This window comes from Phodopus roborovskii, unplaced genomic scaffold (genome assembly GCF_943737965.1).
Source record: "Phodopus roborovskii unplaced genomic scaffold, PHOROB, whole genome shotgun sequence".
Lineage (NCBI taxonomy): Eukaryota > Metazoa > Chordata > Mammalia > Rodentia > Cricetidae > Phodopus > Phodopus roborovskii.
Window position 1 is genome coordinate 27,954,064 of NW_026126517.1, and position 22,262 is coordinate 27,976,325.

A 22,262-nucleotide genomic window follows, 5' to 3' on the forward strand; every position below is an offset into this window, starting at 1 on the left:
ACTTCCGAGGCGCACGAAGGTGACGAGGCAAGGTCGATAACTCCATCTCACCTTTAAAATCGTAGCTTCCCTGGCATTGGCGTTAAGTGTTTTTCCAGGTAACCACACGCTGTTTATGCGTCATCAACTAGTGCCGGGCAGGGAAAGGGGGGCGAGGCCTATTCGAAGGAAGTGATGCAAAATGTGCGCTCCAGAGAGCGCCGGCAGGGAGCCCGAGGAGACCATGGTTCCTCGGCGCCTCCTGTTGGTTGGGGAAGGGAATTTCTCCTTCACCGCCTCTCTGATCGACACCCTGGATCCCGGCATCAGTATTACAGCCACCTGCCTCCAGCACCCGGCCGATCTGGAAGGGGATCCCGTGACCCAGGAGAACCTACAGCGCCTGCGCGAGCGGGGTAGCGGCTCCCACTCCTGTGCCAGGCCCGGCTCAGAGCGTGGGGGTGTGGCTCGCTTTGGGAGTGCGAGTGCGCCTCCTGGGGGCGCTCACGTAGAAGTGCTCTGAGCCCAGGCCTGGGCTGGTTTGCTGGTCTGTGTTTGTCCAGGTTACAGATTTTAAGACTTCTTTTGGTCTGTATTTCACGCCTTTAAACTTTCTTTGCCAGGTGTCGAAGTCCGTTTTGGTGTGGATTGCACCCAACTGCCACGCACCTTGCAAGCACACGAAAGAGACTTTGATCGAATTTATTTCAACTTTCCGCACTGTGGACGAAAAGCTGGAGTAGCTAAGAACAGGGAACTGCTTGCCAAGTTTTTTCAGAGGTGAGAAAAGACGAGTCCTCGAATGGGAAATTTTCCAGGTCCTCGAATGGGAAATTTTCCAGGTGTCCATAACCAAGTTACCACACAAAAACTTTTTAGTTGGGGAAATAAGACAGACGTGTGTAAACTGCTAGGATACACGTGGAAAGAAGTTAAAACCCAGGGAAACCACAATCGTGTCTGAAAGTGAGTCATATAACTCTAGATGTAAAAGCACAAGTACGCCTTAGGAGGAAAAAGGCAAGATTATTTTTAAAACTTTAATTAGTGCCTGTGTGTATGTGTTTAATGTATGGATGTGGAGGTCAGAGGACAGTTTAGAGGAGTCAGCTCTCCTTCCTTCTTGGATTTGGGGGATAGACCTTAGGCTGTCACGCTTGGTGGAAAGCACCATTACTCAGGGACCCATCTTGATAGCCCCAAATTGTTTTAAAAAAATCTTTTTAAGTGGGGCGGTGGTGGCACATGCCTTTATATCCAGCACTCGGGAGGCAGAGGCAGGCAGATCTCTGAGTTCAAGGCCAGCCTGATCTACAAAGCTACACAGAGAAACCCTGTCTTAGAAAACAAAAACAAAATTTATGTATACAGGTGTTTCATTGACATGCATGTTGTGCATCATGAGGGTGCCTGGTGCCGAGGGATACCAGAAGAGGGCATTGGATCCCCTGGGACTGGAGTTATGACAGGTGTCATTATCATAACGGGTACTGGGAATTGAGCCCCTGAACAGCCAGTGCTCTTAACTGCTGAATCCTCTCTCCAGCTCACCCCTGAAATGTCTTTAACTGCAAAATAGTAAGAGCTAGTACAGCTTGATGACTAAGAGCATGGATTTAAGAACCATATGCCCTGGGTTCAAATCCTGGTTCACCACTTACTAACAAAAACTGCCTGACTACTGACCAATCAGTGTTTTATTTATCAACTGATAAGCGAAACATATACAGAAGGACATCTCCCATCAGTGATTAGTAAAGCCAGGGCTTTATGCTTGGTGATGTAGTGCTCAACCTAGCCCTGACCTATAGAGGCAGAAGGCAGTAAGCTTTCCTAATGGAGAGAAGCAACACAAAGGGTGAAGTTTATGTAGGAGCTCTGTAGACATTGGCCTTTCTGTGACATACAGGAGGACAACACAAATGCAAAAGCTGGTGAACAATGCTGTTGTGGGGACACAAGTGGACTTTTATTTAGTTGTTTTTAATATGCTTAGGTTTAGCACACCTCTGCAAGTAAGGCGAATTTCAATTATTTCAGAGCTAAACCATGTGCATATTGCCGATTCCTATGGATATTTCTGTTTCTGATAAGTTTCTGATGTTTGTCCTCTCTAAGCTGTGCTGATATTCTTACAAAGGAAGGAGAAGTCCACGTGGCACTGTGTAGAGGACAAGGTGGAACCCCTGCTGATAAGCCCCAGAGAGAGTGGCACAACAGTTGGCAAGTGGTTGCCATGGCAGCCCTGGGAGGGTTCATTTTAAGCGATGTGTATCCCTTCAGTTGTGAGACTGTGCCAGGATACAAGTGCACTGGGTATAGGTAAGTAATACCATAAGCCTAAACCTTCTCTCTTGCATGAAGTAATTAAAGAAAGAAAATCAAAAGCAGGCTTTTTCCTTTCTAAGTTCCTGATTTAGTTTTAAAAGTACTTTTATTTTTTTTTTTACTAATGGCCTTATGCTTGCCCCCCCACACACACAAACTTAAACTAAAATGTAAATATAATATTTAAACTAAGTCAAATGTAAACATGTAATATTTAGTTTACAGAAATTGTTTGTTCCTTTCCCTTGGCAGGAGCCAGGCGAAGTCGTTCCACATAGAAGGCGCTGTGAATCATGTCTTCACCCAGAGCTCACCCTTGGAAGGCTGTCAGCCCAGAGCATTCAGGGTCAGACTGGGAGACCGGTGCTTTTCCTGTACAGAGCCAGAAGCGTTGGCAGGAAAACTGAACAGGTAATCTTTCTGTTTTCTGGAAATCACTTCTGTCCCTACTTGTGCCATGATTGTCCTAGTGGTCACTTCATTTTGAATGGATGGGCCATGAGCTGTTAATGATGGTGGTGCTGTGGGTACTAGCCAGGCTGATACACTGTAGGGGTGGTGACAGAGTCCTAGACTATATGGTAATTCTCAGGCCTGGGAGTAGAGTCCAGTGGTAGAATAACTTGCCTAGCATGCACCAGGCCTAAAATTTGCTCCCATCATTGCAAAACAAAACAAAACAAAAAACAAACAAACAAAAAAACAAAACAAAACCAACCAAACAAATGAAAGTTCCCAAACCAAATTAAAAAAATATACAGGTTATCTCAAAAAATGTACACGCTATTTCTCCATATGAAAAATGATTTAACTTCAGGATCAGTTTAAGGACAATTGTTTTCTAAATAAGAACAAGTGATTTTAATTCTAGCAATTATAATCATTATTGTAAATGAAAAATTATTTTATGTGTTTAAACAGGCGGTTCCTCGAAGCATCTTCCTGTCACCCTGTCAAAACCATCAATGAGAAACTCATTGCTGAACTGGGCAAACATTTTCCTTTAAGAAGATTGAAGTGTTCCCTCCCTTTGTTGTCACAGGGAGGCACCAGTGTCCTCCCTCCAGGGACTTGCGACCCTGTGTCTGCCTTTTGGATTAGTCTCCATGAAGATAAATCACATTCTGAGTCCCTGACTGGTGAAAAAACAGAAGAAATGGAAGGTATTCTGTCGTTTTCAGAATGTGCCCTTCCCAAGAGTCTTGGGAGAGACGGCTGCAGAGCCGCTCAGGAAGGAATCTGTGAGCAGGCCGAGCTGCGCCTCAGATCTTCTCTTCTAGCTCATGTGGACACTGTCATCCAGTCACCAGACTTCCGCCCAGGTTCCCTGCATGTCCTCAGTGGGCCTGTCTTTCGGAAGTGCCACATTTTACCTTTCAGGATGCCGGCATTTCACGAGACACTATTTATCCTTGGGTTAAATAAAAATAGTAAGGATGGCTGCCTTGCATCACTGCTGAACCACCTGAAGGGTAGTCTAAATAACCTTCTAACTGAGACGTTGCTGGAGGGCTCCAGTTTGAGCGCTTCAGTGGAGTTTGTTCTTCAACCAAATGGAAAGGATCATATAATTCATGTGAAGTCTCTTAATTTTGGCCCAGATTGTACCGAGCATCTTATTATTGGGAATATCATCACATCTACAGGTGTTACACATGAACACCAGTGTTTTGTGTTTGTTTCTATAAATTTGGACTTACTAGCCATGCTTGTCTATGACATTTCTGATTGGAGAATATTGTGGACTTTTGATAACCGTTTCCTGAAAAGATTTGCCCCTGGGAAAGTAGAACGCTTTAAGAGCTATTCCCTGTATCCTCCTTGCTACGTGCATGATATTAGTTTCTGGTTAGACAAAAAGAAAGGATTTGATGAACTAGAGTTTCACACTGTAGCCCGAGCAGTGTCCCAGGGCACTGTTATTTCCATTCAGTTCCTTGGCCGTTTTCAGCATCCGGAGACTGAACAGGTCAGTCTCTGCTATAGATTGACCTATCAGGCTTGTGATAAGGCGCTCAGCCCACAGCTGGCAGCAGCAATGCAGTCCCGGTTTAGAAGAGAGATTCAAAGACAGCTACATGTTTCACCCCGATAGTTTAGAAGGTACTTTCTACAGCGGGACCCCAAATTGTATGTTATATGTGAGTGGAAAAGAACAGTTTGCAACTGTTAGTCCTTTCTGGAATCTGTGTGGGTTTGTTTGGTTGGTTTTTTGGTGTGTTTGTATATACATTTTTTTATTGTGACCAAAGTAGTTTTGATGGACCCTAAAGATGTCTGTGTACATTATTTAAACCTACAGCTTGGTTAGGGGTGGCGGTGATGGTGGTGGTGCTCAGAGGGCAGAGGCAGGCAGGTGTGTGTGTTTGAGGTCATCCGAGGTTACATAGTGAGGTCCTGTCTCAAAGAACCAAGTCAAGTTAAAGCAAAAACAAATAAATACCGTTACAGACTAATGTGACTGGTAACCTTGTTGTAGTTCAGTTTTCTGATCTTGAGTAATGACTGAAAAGCAAGCAAAGCAATTGTTATGTACTTAGCTGTTCTCTTGTTGAAGAGGTTGTAGTCTGGATGTGTCATCACATGTATTCCTAAATATATGTGGTGAGACATTCTCAGTTCCTCTCCGTCGTATCAATGAGTTCATGAGAGTCTTACTGGTACACATTTGAGGTTATGATCATCACGGTACTGCTATTTCTTTCTGTCACTGACAATTGAAGTCTTGGAACTTAAGTATTAGAGCTTGGGTTGACATTTAGGTCTGTCTGACCAAAGACCTATTGTGTTTTCTACTTCTCTCTCCCTGATTTCCAGGAAAGGAAATAAGGACATATATGAGTTCCACTGAACTTGGATATTTGGGCTTGGTAATTAATGACTATGTATGGAAACTGATCCATACAATCAAGCTCCATTTTAATTTTTATTTATTTGGATTTTCAAGACAGGGTTTCTCTGGCTGTCCTGGAACTCGCTCTGTAGACCGGGCTGGCTTTGAACTCACAGAGATCCTCCTGCCTCTGCTTCCTGAGTGCTGGGATTAAAGGGGTGCACCAGCACTGCCTGGCTTCTTTTTTGTTTTTCTTCACCTTTTCCTTTCCTTCCCCCTTCCTCCCTCTTTCTTTCCTTTCCTTCCTCTTCTTCCTTTTTGTATCCTTCTTTACTTTCCATTCCTTCTTGCCTTCTTCCTTTTTTTATTTCTCAAGTGTCTTCATAAATGCCTCTAAAACCAAGTCCCCTTTAAAAACAACAAAGCTCTTCCAACAAGGGCTTTTGTTGATGTAATGACAACAATAGTATGTGTGTACTCGGTCATCATTTGGAATATAGCTCCATTTATTAGCCAAGCAACGTTGGACGTTGGCTTCCTTATCAGTAAAAGCAAGGTGGCTGAGAAATTAAAAAGCTTGTATGTGAAGTGCCTACAGCTGCACTGTAGAAGCAACACCAGTGACAAATGCCTGGTTGGATTTTCTACCTAGCATTTCCTCAGACTTTCACTTTGCTCAGTCTGTATTCTGGCCTTACTGTTTGTGTCTCAGGAGCTATTGGCTGCCTCATTCCTCGCAACAAGACACAGCAAGGTGTTAAATGTTTAGGTAACCTTTTAGAGACCTCCCCTTAGATAGTAGCTGTATGGTGCGCCTCCACACACTACACTTGACACTGGCAAGTGTGGAGTGCTAAGCAGGGGAAGAAGCAAATTAAAGGAAGGGAGAAATACCCAGCGTTAGAAGTGGGAGGGCTAGCCCAGGCTGCTTGTCCCCGCCTATGCCCCAATTGGACCAGTGACACATTATTTCAGTCTTTTCTGCGCATGTCAAGTCTTTTTGTCCCTCGGCGGACACCGTTTCCTAGCCAAGCAATGCCTGCGCTTTCGCCGCTTCTGTAGCGTGCGGAGTTCTACCCTTTTCCCCCACGCTTGGCATGGCGAGCCGAAGGGCCCGGCAGCGCCTCAAGGGCGGCGGCGGCGGCGGGGACACGGGCCCGGCCGTGGAGAAGCTGCGGGAGCTGCTGGGCAGCCGGGAGGCAGGCGGCGCGGAACCGCGGCCGGAGTGCGTGTGCGGCCGGAGGGCGTGGCCGGCGGGAGGGTCGGGCGGCCCGGGGTCTCGCTGGGGTCCGGGCTCGGCTGGCCGGCCTGCCCTGCCCCTCCCGAGAGCGTCCGAGTTCGGGTTGATCCTTGCCCCTCCGCGGGCCCCTGCATTATTGGAGAGAGGGTCCGCCATGCCTCAGGTTCAGGCCCACACTGAGCAGGCTTCGAGCTGGTAGAGGTAGCCGAGCCTGTGTGGGAGCTGTTGGCAGGAGAATATACTTCTACACCGGACTCTCACTGCCTGCCGCTCAGTTATTTTCCCCGTCGCCCCTGTTTGCTGTCTCCCCACCCCCTCCCGGGGCCTGCAGCCCTCGAATCCACCTGCAAGCCGGTAGCCTGTAGGTGAGGTCTGCAGCAAATGAACTGTTTGCACCACCTGGCACTTTGTATTAGGCCTCCATTCATTTGAAGGAGGGGGGAGTAGAGACAGTCTTGGCAAGGGATGACCCTAAGAAATGGAGAGAGAGCATTGTGGCCTTCAAGTGAATGATTAATTGCCTTGAGGTGAAAGGGAGTGTTGAAGGTGAAACAGGCCAAGGTGTATGAATTACTGTGTACCCTAGAAGCAGGAAGTGGAAGGTGTGATTGAAAACTGCAATCTCGTATTCATTCTACTCAAACATGACAAGACCTTCTTTTAGGTGAAATGGCTTTATTGGTTGCTGTCTTTGGCCATTCTTGTCTTTTCTGTGTGCATTTAGTCTTCACTATGCTAATGGTTTTGCTCTTCCTTCTGGGCAGGTCTGGAAATAAAGCAGGGCAAGTCTGGGCCCCTGAAGGATCCACTGCTTTCAAATGTCTGCTCTCAGCAAGGTTGTGCGCGGCTCTTCTGAGCAACATCTCTGACTGCGATGAAACATTCAACTACTGGGAACCAGTAGGTGATCTCTTTAGCTGGGTTTTGTTTTAGTTTTGCAATCCTAGGGCTCTAACCCATGGTTTTAGAGGGCATGCTAGGCACATGCTTTACCACTGGGCTACTCCCCTAGCTCCCAACTCTGGGATTTGACCTTTGATCTTAATGTGGTACTTAGGACTAATGAACAAACAAGTCAAATGCAAGTAAGTGTGAAAATACTAAAATAAATTGCTTTCACTTTTATATCCTAAAACCTGTTGATTTGGGGCTGGAGAGATGGCTCAGTGGGTAAGAGCACTTGCTGCTCAGTCATGAGGATTATAGTTCAAATTCCAGCAGCTCAGATGTGGGCGACTCCAGATCCAAATCATGACAGCCCAGTATGGTGGTGCCCACCTTTAATCGAAGCACTCTGGAGGCAGAAGCAGGCGGATCTCTGTGAGTTCAAGGCCAGCCTGGTCTACAGAGCAAGTGCCAGGACAGCCAGGGCTACATAAAGAGACCCTTTCTCAACAATAAATAAACTTGAGGGAAGTACAATTATCTGTTTTCCTCATGCCCAGATCCCAATTCCTAGAGGGCAGATACATTCTTCCAACTTTTAAAGTTTATTTCTTCTGATGTTTGTCAAAATAGTTGTGTCAGTTTATTTTATGTGAGCTTGACACAAGCAAGAGTCATTAGAATAGGGAGGATCCTCAGTTGAGACAATGCCTCAAGATTTCGATGTAGGCAAGCCTGTAGGACATTTTCTTAATTAGTGATTAATGGGCAAGGACCCAGCCCATTGTGGGTGGTGCCATCCCTGTGCTGGTGGTCCTGGGTTCTATAAGAAAGCAGGCTGAACAAGCTGTGGGAGCAAGGCACCAAACAGCTCCCCTCCGTGGCCTCTGCATCAGCTCCTGCTCCCAGGCTCCTGCCCTGTGTGAATTCCTGCCTCACTGCTTTTGATGATGAACTGTTATATGGAACTGTGAGTTTCCTTTGTTGGTCTGTACTGTCTGACTTTGATGTGATAGTTTCTCTCTCTTCTCTCTCTCTCTCTCTCTCTCTCTATATATATATATATATATATATATATATATATATATATATATATATCCCCCCAAGGCAGGGTTTCTCTGTGTCCTAGCTGTCTTGGAACTAGCTAGGCGATTGGCCTCGAACTCACAGAGATCCAACTGCCTTTGTCTCCCAAGTGCTAGGATTAAAAGTGTGTGCCACCATCGCCCCCTCGTCTTATATATTATTTTGTTATGTTTTATTAAAAAATGAGTGAATGAATGAAAAACCTAGCCACTAGGGCAAAGGTTAATAACTAAACTGTCATTAGAGGGAAAATCAGTTTTCTTCAATAACATAAGTGACACAGAGTATATATCAACCACTCTAGGGTAGGCCTCATGTTCAGGTGTAATTGACCAATATATGATTAGACTCTGTAGTTTTTTTTCTTTGTGTGTGTGTGCTTTTACTTGGTTATAGTTTGGCGGGGTTTTTTGTTTTTTTTTGCATTTTGGATGTGGTCTTATTTTGTTTTCTTGGTTTTGTTCAATTGGGCCATTATTTCTTTTTTGAGAAAGAACTTTAAGTTGGGTGTGTAGGGAGTGGGAGGATCTGGAGGGACTTGGAGGAGGGGACAAATATGAAAATATATTTGAATTTGAAAATTGTTTTAAATAATGAAAAATAAAATAATAAAATAGAGAAGAGATATATCCTTTACTCCCCAAGTTTCTTAAGGTAGTGGAGTTTTATCACAGCAAAATTAACCTTAGTGAAGATAATAGTGTTACTAATAGTGTACTTGTAATATTGTTTCTTGATTTACATGTTTATGTATTGTTTGCTGACTTCCTAGTACAGAAAATTTGGAAGTAAATTTACCCAAACACATTTGTATCAAAAACCAGAGGAAAGGTACTTGCTTAGTGTGTATAATTTAAGGAAAATAAATGAGTTTTTATGTTTTGGTTAAACCTTATTTTAAGAAAATACAGTAAAATTTTTAGTTTCTTAATTTAAAAATAGGAGGTCATTCATTTTTCTTATTCATTAGCTACAGTTGTTAATTCTCAACATTTTGTTTCTAACAGTTTTGACACAGCATTTTCACCTTTAACCCCTTTGCTAGTACAACCCTGAGCACATCTGTTTCTGCTTTCAGACACACTACCTCATCTATGGGAAAGGGTTTCAGACGTGGGAGTACTCCCCGGTGTATGCCATTCGCTCGTATGCTTACCTGTTGCTGCATGCCTGGCCAGCTGCATTTCATGCAAGGATCCTGCAGACTAATAAGGTAAGGGCGGCCAGCCTGATAGCAATCACATCTATCAACAGGTAAGTCAGAGAGCACTTTTGAAAGGGGAAAATCCACTGACAGGAGGCCAATTTCTTTTTCTTCTCTTTCCATTTTTCTTCTTGGAGAAGGAGTCTTGTGTTCTGTAGACTAGACTGTAATTTTTGAACTCACATGTTTTTCCCCCCATTTCCTAAGTTACTATGTCTGTGGGCCTGGGCTATCATACACAACTTTTTTTTTCCAAATTGTGTGTGTATGATCATATGTGGGTGTGGGCATGTGAGCCGTGTGGAGGTTAGATGACCATCTTTTGGATTAGTTAAGTGATGAGACAATGGCCAAGTTGAGTCTACCTTCATGGAAATTACAGTTCCTTGGGGAAGAGAAACATTAAACAATTCAAAATGTAGAAGGTTTATGGGAGAAAAGTACAAGGCATGATAGGGTAGCCCCAAATCTGAGAAGTTACTTTTAAGCATGTGTGTGTGTGTTGTACGTGTTGTGCATGCACGAGCGAGCCTTTGTAGTCCATAGGTGTCAGACCCTTGAAGTTGTAGTTACAGGTGGATTAGCTGCCTGAAGTGGGTGCTGGGACTTGAACTCCAGTCCTCTGGAATCAGCAACACATACTTTTAACTGCTGAGCCATATCTCTAGCTCTGGAAACAGTCTTTGTAATTGAAGGGCTAAGGATAGGAAAAAGGCCAGCATTATCATATAAATTAGTATGATTTATGGAGAGTGGTGGGATGGATTAAATGAGACAGAGAAATAGGAAGAGGCCAAATGTATGTAAGATCTGACAGGATTTATTAGGAAATACCAGTGACATGGGTTTTTGGGTTTTTTTTGTCTTTTTTTTTTTGAAAAGTCTTTGGAAGAGAGCCATGGTTACAGTTGCATTTGACAATGACCAGAGAAATAAATAGCACACAAGAAAGTAACAGGACACTATCATCTCTCCACACAAGAAAATGACAGGACACTATTTTTCCCTTTTCTACCCAGTATCTTAATTCTGGCTTTTTAGACTTTGTTGTGCTTCTGAATTTGTTTTTTAAGATTTATTGATTATGTATACAGTGTTCTGTATGTATGCTGTAAAATAAACAAATAAATTTATTTATTTAGAAAATAAAGAATGAAAAAAGATGTGAGCTTCCTCATCTAGCTGCTGCTGAATTTCCTCCTTTTCTCTCTGGTCTGTAGGCATTGTGTATGTTCCTTCATGATGTTAGGTGCCGGTGTCATTTTGTTTAGAGTCCAGCTCTGTTGACTTGCCTGACACTCTTTGCTGAAATCCTCTCCTATGACATAGTGAAGTCAGTTCCTCTCGTAGGTCTCTAGGCCTTCTGAATGAAATCCTCCTTCATCCCACAGGTTGCAGGAATTTTTCCTATTTTTTGCTAGCTTTCTTTTTACTTATGGGACTTCTGTCATTGTGTCTCCCCCACCCCTTTTACACTGGGGGAACATAATTGAGTTTGTATTTTGTTCTTTATGCTGAATATCTCAGTGAATTTCCAGGCTGAGGTCAGTGGCTTATGAACTGAATCTTCTGGATTCTTTGTACATGTGTTTATGTCCTTATTCATTTTGTGTTGCTATAATAATAACACCTGCAGCTGCATAGTTCACAAAGGAAACACATAGCTGGGTGTATGGCACAGGCCTTTAATCCTAGCACTTGGGAGGAGGAAGGTAGGTGGATCTTGGTGATCTTTGAGGCCAGTCTGGTATACATAGTAAGTGGAGAACTGAAATAATATAGTGTCAGCATTCTGGCAAGGGCACCCTGTTAGATGAGAAGCAGAAAGAAGCTAGGTGTATTCCTGAGGTCAAAGCCAAGGCAGCATAGCATACTCACTCTGTGACAGCCTATTCTCAAGGGAACTAATCCTGTCCCATGAGGACCTGTCCCCTCTGAGAAAGTATTAATCTATTCATTAAGCAGAACCCACTATCGTCCTCGCTGTCTACCAGGACCTACTTCTTGTAAGTTTATTTTCTTAATATCTGCTCTGGAGACAAAGCTTCTAGTAATCAAACACTTAGGGACAAACCATAGCTATACATGTTCTTATTTTCATTCTGCCCCTTAGACCTCGTTTGTTTTTCTTTCTGCACTTCCTGGGACTTTCAGTTAAGTGCTGATATTGTCCTGCTGCTGAACAGTCTTAGACCAGTTCATTTAAAAAAATTTATTATGTCTATGTATGTGTTCTGTGTGTACATACATGAGTGTGCAGGTGTCTGTAGGCCAGAAGGAATTATCAGTTTTCCTAGAGCTGGAATTGTAGGAGGTTGTGAGTCACTTGACATGGATGCTGGGACTTGAACTCAGGTCCTCTGAAGGAGTAGTATGTGATCTTAACCTCTGAGCCATCTCTCCAGCTCTAGTTCATTTCTTTAACTTTCAAATATTCCATAGTATGAGGAGTCCTAAACAGACAACTTGTCTCAAATTATCTGCCCCGGTGACACCTGTATAGTGCTCATTGCGTAGTAGGATTTCAGTGTTTTGTTAATGAGTCTTGACTCTCATGGGCTGCTCATAAAACTGATTTGGGTATTCTGTTGGTTGTAGTGGTAAGCATGGGCAATGTTTCCATGTTTGCTACTTAACATTTGTCTTGCTGTGTATGGAAGCAGAATTACACTGTAAGGGTTCAGCACTCTTCACATGCAGTGCTCTGTCATATAAAAGCTAGTCAAGAAACTGGAAATGTGGCTCAGTGGACTCAAGAACACTGGATGTTTTTCAAGAGGACCTGGGTTCATGTCTCAGTACCCACGTGGCAGTTGACAACCATTGTTGACTGCAGTTCCAAGGAATCTGATGCCCTCTTCTGGCCTCCTTGGGCATTGCATGAAAGTGGTGAATAGACATACATGCAGGCAAAACACACATACACATAAAATAAAAATAAGAGAATCTTAAGCGTTAGTCAATATAATCCTTGTTATTTTTACTAAACTTAATGCCATTAAAGAATTGATTAATTCATAGTACAGGCATTTAGAAGATAGGAGTTAAACACCTTAATCCCAGTAGGCTGCCACATCTCCTCTTACCATTGTGTGTCTTTCCAGTCTTTCATATACATGTAATTTCCAGAGCTATAATGCTGTCATGTTTTGTAAATAATCAGTATTTAAATTTTTATGGTTGTTTAACAAGCGCTTTCTAGTCTGGTGAGGTGGCTTATATGTGCAGTCCTAGCAGCTGGGAGGCTGAGGCAAGAGGATTGCTGTAGATTTTAGGTCATCCTGGGATCCACAGTGAGTTCAGGGTAGCCTGAGATATAGTGTGAGACCGTGTATTAGAAGGGAAGATGGAGGGAGAAGGAGAGGACTTGTTGGTGAGCAGCAGATGAGCAAGGTGTCACAGGTTTTTCCATCTTTGCAATCCTGAGTATTATATTCAGTACTCTCTGAAATAGATGTAGCATGGCTGGTTGCATACCTACTTTCATTGGATGTTTTGTAGTTTTTACTAAATTAATAGTGCTACAATAGATGTTTTTGTGAATGGTGGCCTCCCTCCCCTCCTGCAGTAAAAGAAGTAGGTACACTGAGTCTGGGGACGTGAAAGTTTGTGTGGTTCTCAATAAATTCAGCTTTTCAGGAGGATCAAACTGGTTTATAGTACAGTTTGCTGACAACAAATGAGGACTTTTCACCTTAAGAAGCTTTTAGGCTCCTGTTACTGACTTCTGTTTTTTCACTCTGGGTTTCTTTCAGATTCTTGTCTTCTACTTTCTGAGATGTCTCCTGGCTTTTGTGAGCTGTATTTGTGAACTTTACTTTTATAAGTAAGTATCAAAACTTTGCATCCAAAAGTGCTAAGGACCCTACTGTAGCACAGATCTCTGACAGCTCAGGCAGCTGTCAGAACACTTTGCTTCTCTCTTGGGGTGCTCTAGCTAAAGGGTGACACCTTGTCTGGAATGTTAATGAGGAGCAATGCTTCTAGCTACTGTTTCCTTTGGCGTATCTCTGATTTTCATTTGCAGTACATGTCTTGCTAGTCTTAGTAGGATTTAGTGAAACCTTATTTTGGGTTCTAAGTGATTCATTTCTTCCCTAGGGCTGTGCTGATGGGAGACGATTCCCAGTGTAAAATGCTGCTCTCAATTGCACTCAATACATTGCCTCACACCAGTCTAGCACTCAGCTGATTGAATATTAATGAGTCCATTATACATTTTAGTATTCTAGCAATAAAATAGCTACCTTTAAAAAAATGTAACAACATAAAAACCATTAAATTTAATAGTGCCTTAACACATTAAAAGAGATACTCAGACTTACAGATCATTATTAAAAGTCTTCCCATAGCTAGATGTGCCAGATTAAAATGGATTTTTGGCCTTGACTCTGATGAGAGTAGAGGTAAAACAAAACCAGTGTTCCCTCTGGGGATTGTAGCCGTAAGTTGGTTTTCATGTGGATTTGGGCCTGATTTCAAATTGTCCATCTCCTTTCCTAAGCCCCATGATGGGATTTATGTCCTGCATTAGTAGAGGTCATGTGCATCATGTAAAAGTTTCCCTGGATAACTGGACTCTTAACCCAGATGTCAGAGAATCACGGGGAATAAAGTTCTGATGCACAGGAAGGTATGATGAAGCTGGGCTGGGAAAGTGACTCTGCAGTAGGAACACTGGCTTGTGTGTTCAGGGCTCTGGGTTCAGTTCCCAGGAGGGCATGAGAAATAGTGTAACAAAGAAGTCACAATACAAGTACCACACAGACCAGGGAAACCACAAAAAGAGACGACATTGAAGAGCTATCAGAAATAGAAGTCATCAAAAAAGCTGACCTGTAAATCTTCATTTATTAGGAGTTAATAAAATGAAGTCAGTATTTATTGTGTGTAGAGAAGTGAAAGAGAGAACTGAAAACATGAAGAGAAACCAGTACCTCCAGATGTTAACTTTATATATATCGTATATCCATATATGTGTGTTAGCTCGGTAAGATTTATATAATAGTGACATTTAAAACTCAGTAGATAGTCTAAACAGATTTAGACTGCTAATAAAGTAGTAAAATGAAAGAAATTTGAAGAAATTGCTAGGAATGAAATAGAGAAAAAATATAGAGGAATTTATTGTAAGGTATCTAGATCTGATGTAGAGATGAGAAGAGGCAGCATTCAAAAAGTGTGGCTCACAGTTTTCAGAGTTAGTAGGAAAGGGTGGTAAGTCTTGTGTCTCAATGTGGGAATATAAAAAAAACTTAGTGAAATGTTGTAAAACACACCCATAAGAATGTGAGCAGCACTTGTTGAACTCACTGGGGGTTTTTGTTGTTGGTTTTGTTTGTTTGTTTATTGGTTTTTCAAGACAAAGAGTTTCTGGCTGTCCTGGAACTCACTTTGCAGACCAGGCTGGCCTTAAACTCACAGAGATCCACCTGCTTCTACCTCCCAAGTGTTGAGATTAAAGGCGTGGGTCATCACACCCAGCTCTGCTATTGATTTTAGTCAGTATTTGTTCATGTTAGGCATGTCCTCATCTGTGTTGAGAATAGCCTTTGCTGAACAACTTTGTGCTAGGCACTTTACCAATTATTTTTTCCCACATTAACCCTCACAGAAGCTATGTAGGCGTGGTTGCTATCCTCACCTTACAGATGTGGGCTGTGGCAGATTATATGTATAATTAGCCACTGCTAGTAAATGGCAGGGCCAGAATTTGAGCCTGCCTGATCCCGAGGTCTGTTCTCACTAAATCAATCATGCTATTTCCCTTTTGATAGTAGACATTATTTTAAATATGCAGCTTTTCTTAAAGAAGATACCTTTCTTCTGTGCTAAGAGTAAGAAGTCAGTTTCTCATGCACATGAAATTCCTAACAACTTTTAAACCCATTTCCTCTTAAGGAGCTTTTCTGTGTCAAGAGTAAGAAGTTTGGATTTCTTATGCATAGGTAATTGCTAACATGTCTAGACGCTTCTATATTTGACTTCAGCTCTTCATTGTTATTGCTCACACAGGCATCCATTTCTTCTTTGCTTTGCAATGTCTAAATATTAATAGTCTCTTTTTTTTTTCTTTGAGGGCTGTGTGCAAGAAATTTGGGCTACATGTGAGTCGAATGATGCTGGCCTTCTTGGTCCTTAGCACTGGCATGTTTTGCTCATCGTCTGGTGAGTAGAAGGGCAGATGAGGGGGTAGCAGTTTACCTTCCTATACAGTTGCATTGAAAGGAAGCACCTGTCCAACAATGTTACAAACATGAATGCTTGGAAGGTCACTGTTGTGTGAGCTGCAGATTCATGAGTATTAGATCCACAGTCTCACAGGATACTTTCTGTTCCCTCCTTTTCCTAGTGGCTCACTTCCTTTCTTGGCCATTAGGGAAAGGAAAGTATTTTTGATTGATGGTTCTGTTTTCTGCCTATTATTTGAGTTTGTTTTGTTTGTTTGTTTGTTTTTGTTTTTCAAGACAGGTTTTCTCTGTGTAGCTTTGGAGCCTGTCCTGGCCCTCACCCTATAGGCCAGGCTGCTCTTGAACTCTCAGTGATCTGCCTGTCTCTGTCTCCCAAGTGCTGGGACTAAAGGCATGCACCATGACTGCCCGGCTTGAGTTGTATTCTATAGAAGTTGCATGTCTTGGGCATTTTGTTTGTTTATTTATTTATTATTTATTTATTTTTTACATTCCAATTCCAGTTCCCTTCCCTTCTCTCCTCCTGCTCCCCCTACTTGCTCCTCACCCACATCACATCTGCTCCTTGGAGAGAGGGTAAGGCTTCCCCTAGGAAGTCTACTAAATCTGTCCCATCATCTCGTTGAGGCAGGACCAAGGCACCTCTCACCCCCCACACCCTGTGTCTAGGCTGAACATGGTATTTCTCCATATAGAATGGGCTCCATAAGACAGTTTGTGCATTATGGATTTAGATTTTGGACATGCCTAAGGTAGAATCCAGCTTTGAAATCCACTGTAGTAATAATGTCTGCTTCATCAAGATTAGCAGAGACCTCAGATATTTCTCTTCTTTTGTACTCTGCATTGGCAGCTAGAGTTGATTTCAATATTATTTAGCATCTGTCTGTGAAAGTTGCATCTTACATGTTTTGTGTTTTAGTTACTTGGCTAATCCAGAAACAGATTTGTGTGTATGGGAAGTTTTCTATGAGTGTCTTTAGTTTCCCAATGTCAGTTGAGGCACTCATGAATTCAGTCTTTACTGTAGAGCCTTTGAAGTAGACCCTTGTATTTCTTGTCAGAATCAAATGACTTTTCTGCTCCAGGAATCGGGCCTTATAAGACGCCACACTTTTGTTTAGAGTCATTAGGAATATTTTGCTATTGTTGCAAAGGCCTTGAGTGTATTTGGACTCTTGCATACCATGACAAAGTTATGGTAGATGTAATAATTAATGGACTATGACATGGCCAGAATGTAGCTTTGAGTCTTGAGAAGGCTTCCTAGAATCTCTGTAGGGTACAGGTATGAGCCAGGATATCTTAGAAACATATCAGAAGATGAACTGAAGGAACTAATACATCGTCTGCAATGGGTCTAAGTCTTCTGAATCATATTCCCTGCATGGAAATAAAGTCGGAGGTTCCTGGATTTTTGTAAGCTTTTTTTTTTTTTTTTTTTTTTTTTTTAAATGTATACAGTGTTCTGCCTGCATGTATGTCTGCAGGCTAGAGGAGGGCACCAGATCTCATTACAGATGGTTGTGAGCCACCATGCGGTTGCTAGGAACTGAACTCAGGACCTTTGGAAGAGCAGGCAGCGCTCTTAACCCTGAGCCATCTCTCCCACCCGATCTTTTTGTAAGTTTTAAATTTAGGTGTAGGCCAGGAGAGGAATGAATGGCTAAGATTGTATAACTTGGGGACTTGTGTACATGGAAAAAAGGTGTGAGGAAATAAAAATCAGTGTTTTCTGAAAAGGAATGTCCTCTGATTACCCACTTCTTTCATTCCCTTCCCTTCCTACCTCTGTGTATTTCTTTCTACCCAGGGTCTTATGGCCCAAGACAGGGTCTCTTGTGTCCTCAAGCTTGCTGCATAACTGGAGATGCCCTTGCTTCTATGTCCCCAGGGCTGGGATTATATGCGTGTGATACTATGCCCAGTTTTTTATGGTCCTAGGAATTGAACCCAGGGCTTTGTGCATTATAGGCAAGCATTCTATCAACTGAGCCATGTCTCTAGCCTTACTGCTTGTTTCTAACAGTGTTTTCCAAAAATAGATTCATAATTATTGGCATTTTGCAGTGCTGGTGAATTTTTAAAAGTCTGTATCTAATCTCAGTCTCTTGTTTGTTTTTCATTTCTTTGCTCTTACAGCATTCCTTCCTAGCAGCTTCTGCATGTACACTACATTGATCGCTATGACCGGATGGTATATGGACAAAACACCCATTGCTGTTCTGGGAGTAGCAGCTGGGGCTATCTTAGGGTGGCCATTCAGTGCAGCCCTTGGGTAAGAAACTTAAGTTATTCCTCTCTGGTATATCACTGGGTATCTGGTCAGTCCTAATGCTGTCCAGCCAACAACTAAAATTAAAGGAATCAGTTTGACTGATGAAGACTCGGAACAAAAAGCATATTGATTTTTCAAGTGATTTAGTCTAAGGAGAGCAATGAATACTAAGCTCCTGCTGAATGCTAGGCATTGCTAGCATTACAAACCCTTCATAAATTTTATTTCTAAATTTTACAACTCTGTTAAAAAAATATAATAATTAGAATTGGGTGGGGGGGGTCATTGGTTTTTTTTTCAAGACAGAGTTTCTCTGTATAGTTCTGGCTGTCCTGGAACTCAATCTCTAGACCAGGCTGGCCTCGAATTCACAGAGATCCACCTGCCTCTGCCTCTCGAGTGCTGGGATGAAAGGTGTGTGCCACCACCTCCCAGCAATAATTAGTATTTTATAAATGAGAATACAGACAGTAAGATTTAAGGTAATTTGCCTCTAACATTATGCTTTTTAAAGTGCTTTTACTAGCATGTATTAGTTATACATACTGGGTTTCACTATGACATTTCATGTATGCAATGTATTTCAGCCATATTCCTCTCTTGTGTTACACACTGTTGTCCCCTCCCTCTCCTAATCCCCTTCCTCTTTCTTCTGAAGCTTGCTGTTTTCTCACACTGATCTATTCTTTGCTGCATATTTTCCTTGTCATCCAGAATTGAAATGTTTCCTTTAGTCCCTTTCTTAAAAAATTATTTTTATGTGCAAGGCTGCATGTATGCCTGTGCGCCACATGTATGCAGTATTTCTGCAGGCTAGAAAAGGGCATCAGATCCCCTGGAACTGAGCTGCCAGGTGGGCCCTCCTTAATCGCTAAGGCATTTCTCCCTTCCTCTTTCTTGCTCCAGTGTCTCCCTTGAGCTCAGTTGTGTCCACTGTCTTCCATACTCTTTGTTTCCACTATTTCTTTCCTGGTTTGTGCTGCCTTAACGTCTTGACTATATTAGAGAATTGGTTCAGTGATTAAGATCACATGCTGCTCTTGTAGAGAACCTGAATTTGGTTCCTAGCTTCCATGTTGGGTGGTTCACAACTGCCTGTAACCTTAGTTCTAGGGGATCTGGCACCCTCTTCTGGACTTTGCAGGCTCCAGCACTCACATATACCGATACATTATACACATAATTAAGAAAATAACCCTTCATAGTTGTTGGTAATGTTATTTTTAATATAAATTTCATGTTTTTAAAAATACCTATAGGGTATAGTGCAGTAGTAAAATGTTTGTCTGGAATGTATAGGAGTTCACCACAGCAACAAACAGCTGAAGAACACGTTTAATGAGGAGAAAAGGGCTTTTGGAGAGTGGGGAGATTTGCCTGAGGACTCAGGTTCAATCCCCAGCACCTGCATAAGAGGCAGGTGTGATGCTTCTGAAACCCCAGGCTGGGATGGAGACTGAAGGGTTCCTAGAGCTTGCTGACCTCATTGAACTGGTAAGCTCCAGGGTCGGTAGAGAGCCACTGGGGGAGAGTTTTCTCAACAGTAAAGGTACTTACTGTACAAATTGGAGATTTGACTTTGATCCCTGGAATCCACGTACATGTGGAGGGAACAGAACTGACTCCTCAGACCTATTTATTCTCTGACTTCCACATATGCCTTGGCATATGTACCCACAGACCCACACACATGAAAAACTTATTTACCAGTTAAAAATACATAATAAAACCCTAGTTAGCTTCAGAAGGGAAAGACCAGTCAAGTAGTTGTAGGATAACGGTGTACATGAATTTATAATGAATGTCTTACATGTTCAGTGCGTACAGATCAGTGTCAAGATGGTCCAGCGGCATAGTATCTGTTTCTTGTCCATCTGTGACAAATCTCCCTTGATGGGTCCTCAGAAAGACCAGCTTATTTTTGAGAAGACATCTTGTCACATACCTGCTTCCTTTCTTCTCTGCCCCTGCGAGAGCAGTTTGCTTCTCTGCTCAGTGTAGCCGTGGTGTGGCCCTGCACTGAGTATTTAGTGCTTTACTGATGCCGTACTATGTTTCTCTGTTGAATAGTTTACCCATCGCCTTTGACTCGCTGGCTGTGAAACACAGATGGAAGAGTTTCTTTTGTTGGTCACTGGTGGCCCTGATTCTCTTCCTGGTGAGTTTCCGTTTACTTGTTTCACTCTCAGGTTCTGGGTAGTTTCTGATGCAGGGAAGGAAACATCAGTTCATTTTTCATTTGAAGTTTTTCCAGTAGCATTTTGAAAGCTACATCTGCTGTTTTTTTTTTTTTTTTTTTTTCCACTTTAGGTGCCCGTGGTGGTCATTGACAGCTACTATTATGGGAAGTTGGTGATTGCGCCTCTCAACATTGTTCTGTATAATGTCTTCACTTCTCATGGGCCTGATCTTTATGGTAATGTAAGGCTTTAGAAAGTTTGAGGAAAAAATAGAAAATGGCTTAATTACCTGAGCTTCACAATTTTAATCCAGTTTTCTCATTTCTTCAAATATATCTCTTCTTCCCTATGTGGTTCATGTATAGCCCAAATTGGCCTTGAACTGCAGATCCTCCTCTATCCTAGTACTGGGATAATAGCATGCACTGACCAAATGTGGCATTTTTGCTGTGTCGTTTTCTGACACAGAGCTTTTGACTGTGGTGTAGTGATAATATAACCCTGTGTCTCCTTGACAGGTGTGGTGGTCAGCACTGACCCTCTGTGCAGCTGAACATTATCCCCAGATCCAGACTTAGAGGGCTTTAAGGACTTTGTAGTGAAACCTAGCCTCAAACTTGTAGCAATCCCCCTGACTCAGCCTCCCAAGTGACAGAACTACAGGCTTGACTATCTGTGCCTGTCTTATGCTATGGTTTTGATGCTTTTACATTTTTTAATCATAAACGACTTTTGAGGTAGTAGAGGTGGTGCATGCCTATAATTCCAGTATGGGAGGTGGAGGCAGGAGTAGCAGTTGGAGGCTAGCTACATAGCAAGTTCGAGGCCGACTTGAGCAACTTGAGATCACCATCTTAAAAAACAACAGCCAAGTGTTGTGGCACATTCCTTTAATACCAGCACTTGGGAGGCAGATGCAGATAGATCTCTGAGTTTGAGGTCAACTTGGTCTACAGAGTGAGTTCCAGGACAGCCAGGGCTGTGGTTTTTTACACAGAGAAACCAAATCTCAAAAACAAACAAAAACCAAACAACAACAACAACAACAAAACAAATACAAACACAACAATGATACCCCAAACTTCTATTATCAGAAAATGAATATAATAATAAAAAGATAATAAATACATAGCCCAATCATCTCCATGTAGTAGTACTAACTTTTATGAGTATATTCCAACATATATTTTCTATACATAAACATTTAATGTTAGTTTTTTTGATGGGGGCATGGGTAAGGAAGTTTGGAAAATTATAGAGCAAGCACATGAAACTAGAGTCAGCAGGAGAGAATGAGTAGATTGGCCACTTTAAGATTAAGAGAAACTTAAAAAAAAAAATTAAGAGAAATTGAATGACTGTAATTCTTCTGGGATGTAGTCTCCAGGTACCTGGGTACCTCCATCTCTTACCTATCCACTCCACTCTAGTTTTATTTGACCCCCTGAGTGCATTTGAGCTGGTTAGTTCCAGAGGGATGTGTTAAGAGTTTTTTTTCCTAGATCAGCCAAGCCAGTAAATACTTTGTGAGCAAATTTCCCCCTTGGAATTAGTGTAGTGTCTTTTTCAATTGTCTAGGTGCCTTCAGCGCATTCTCTATATTTGAATGTCCTGACTTTGCTGGGAATCAGGTCGATGTTATATCTGTGTCCAGGTCAGCGTCCATGTCCAGTATTTGTTTGGCAGCTTGGCCAGTTAAAACCAGTAGCTTGCCTTGGGAGCCTCTAGATGTCGCCCTTTAGCTAGGAACAGTTTGCATGTTTTAAATTACCCCATAGTTTGGTTTATTTATAGGATTTCATTTGACTACAGCACAGACTTTGTGGTGAAAATTGATTTACATGTACCCAATTGGAAATTATCCATCCTTTATAGATGAATGGGTTATTTTTGAAAAACTGGTTTCTCCACTTTAATAAATGGGTCGTTACATGCTGGGTAGTCTGACTGCTTATTAAACTTTTTAAGGAATATATGAAACTGATGTGTTTTTGTAGTCCTTTAGAGGCTCTAGAGGTAATTGGGTGAGTAGGAAAAGTGGAGAGGAAAGGCCTGATC

At 42.3% G+C, this 22,262-nt stretch overlaps 2 protein-coding genes across 5 annotated transcripts in view; both read left to right on the plus strand.

Annotated features, from left to right (window-relative positions):
- Positions 1 to 160: 160 nt before the first annotated feature.
- Fdxacb1 (ferredoxin-fold anticodon binding domain containing 1) lies at positions 161 to 4,598 on the plus strand. Its single transcript, XM_051197442.1, has 5 exons — positions 161 to 395; positions 603 to 759; positions 2,098 to 2,301; positions 2,560 to 2,718; positions 3,229 to 4,598. The coding sequence occupies exons 1-5, from the start codon at positions 182 to 184 to the stop codon at positions 4,400 to 4,402; spliced, it is 1,908 nt and encodes a 635-aa protein (XP_051053399.1). The 5' UTR covers positions 161 to 181; the 3' UTR covers positions 4,403 to 4,598.
- A 1,629-nt stretch (positions 4,599 to 6,227) lies between these two features.
- Alg9 (ALG9 alpha-1,2-mannosyltransferase) overlaps positions 6,228 to 22,262 on the plus strand; it is a 52,578-nt gene continuing 36,543 nt past the window's right edge. For 2 of the 4 annotated variants that reach the window (XR_007835295.1, XM_051197443.1), the window contains exons 1-8: positions 6,228 to 6,365; positions 7,145 to 7,280; positions 9,430 to 9,564; positions 13,311 to 13,381; positions 15,635 to 15,723; positions 17,889 to 18,024; positions 20,095 to 20,182; positions 20,335 to 20,440. Coding sequence is in view for 3 of the 4 variants with exons in the window: in XM_051197443.1 (XP_051053400.1) it covers positions 6,238 to 6,365; positions 7,145 to 7,280; positions 9,430 to 9,564; positions 13,311 to 13,381; positions 15,635 to 15,723; positions 17,889 to 18,024; positions 20,095 to 20,182; positions 20,335 to 20,440 (889 nt within the window). In the remaining variant the exon portion in view is untranslated. Of the gene's footprint in view, positions 6,366 to 6,906; positions 7,045 to 7,144; positions 7,281 to 9,429; positions 9,565 to 13,310; positions 13,382 to 15,634; positions 15,724 to 17,888; positions 18,025 to 20,094; positions 20,183 to 20,334; positions 20,441 to 22,262 lie in introns of those variants that run through there. The other 2 variants (XM_051197444.1, XM_051197445.1) reach the window with 2 other exon arrangements.

Bases quoted from the DNA above. Each gene is read 5' to 3' on its own strand.
- Fdxacb1 (XM_051197442.1), top strand. From the start codon at position 182: ATGTGCGCTCCAGAGAGCGCCGGCAGGGAGCCCGAGGAGACCATGGTT. The intron at 760-2,097 runs GTGAGAAAAGAC...GTCCTCTCTAAG, and splicing joins CTTGCCAAGTTTTTTCAGAG to CTGTGCTGATATTCTTACAA. The intron at 2,719-3,228 runs GTAATCTTTCTG...GTGTTTAAACAG, and splicing joins TTGGCAGGAAAACTGAACAG to GCGGTTCCTCGAAGCATCTT.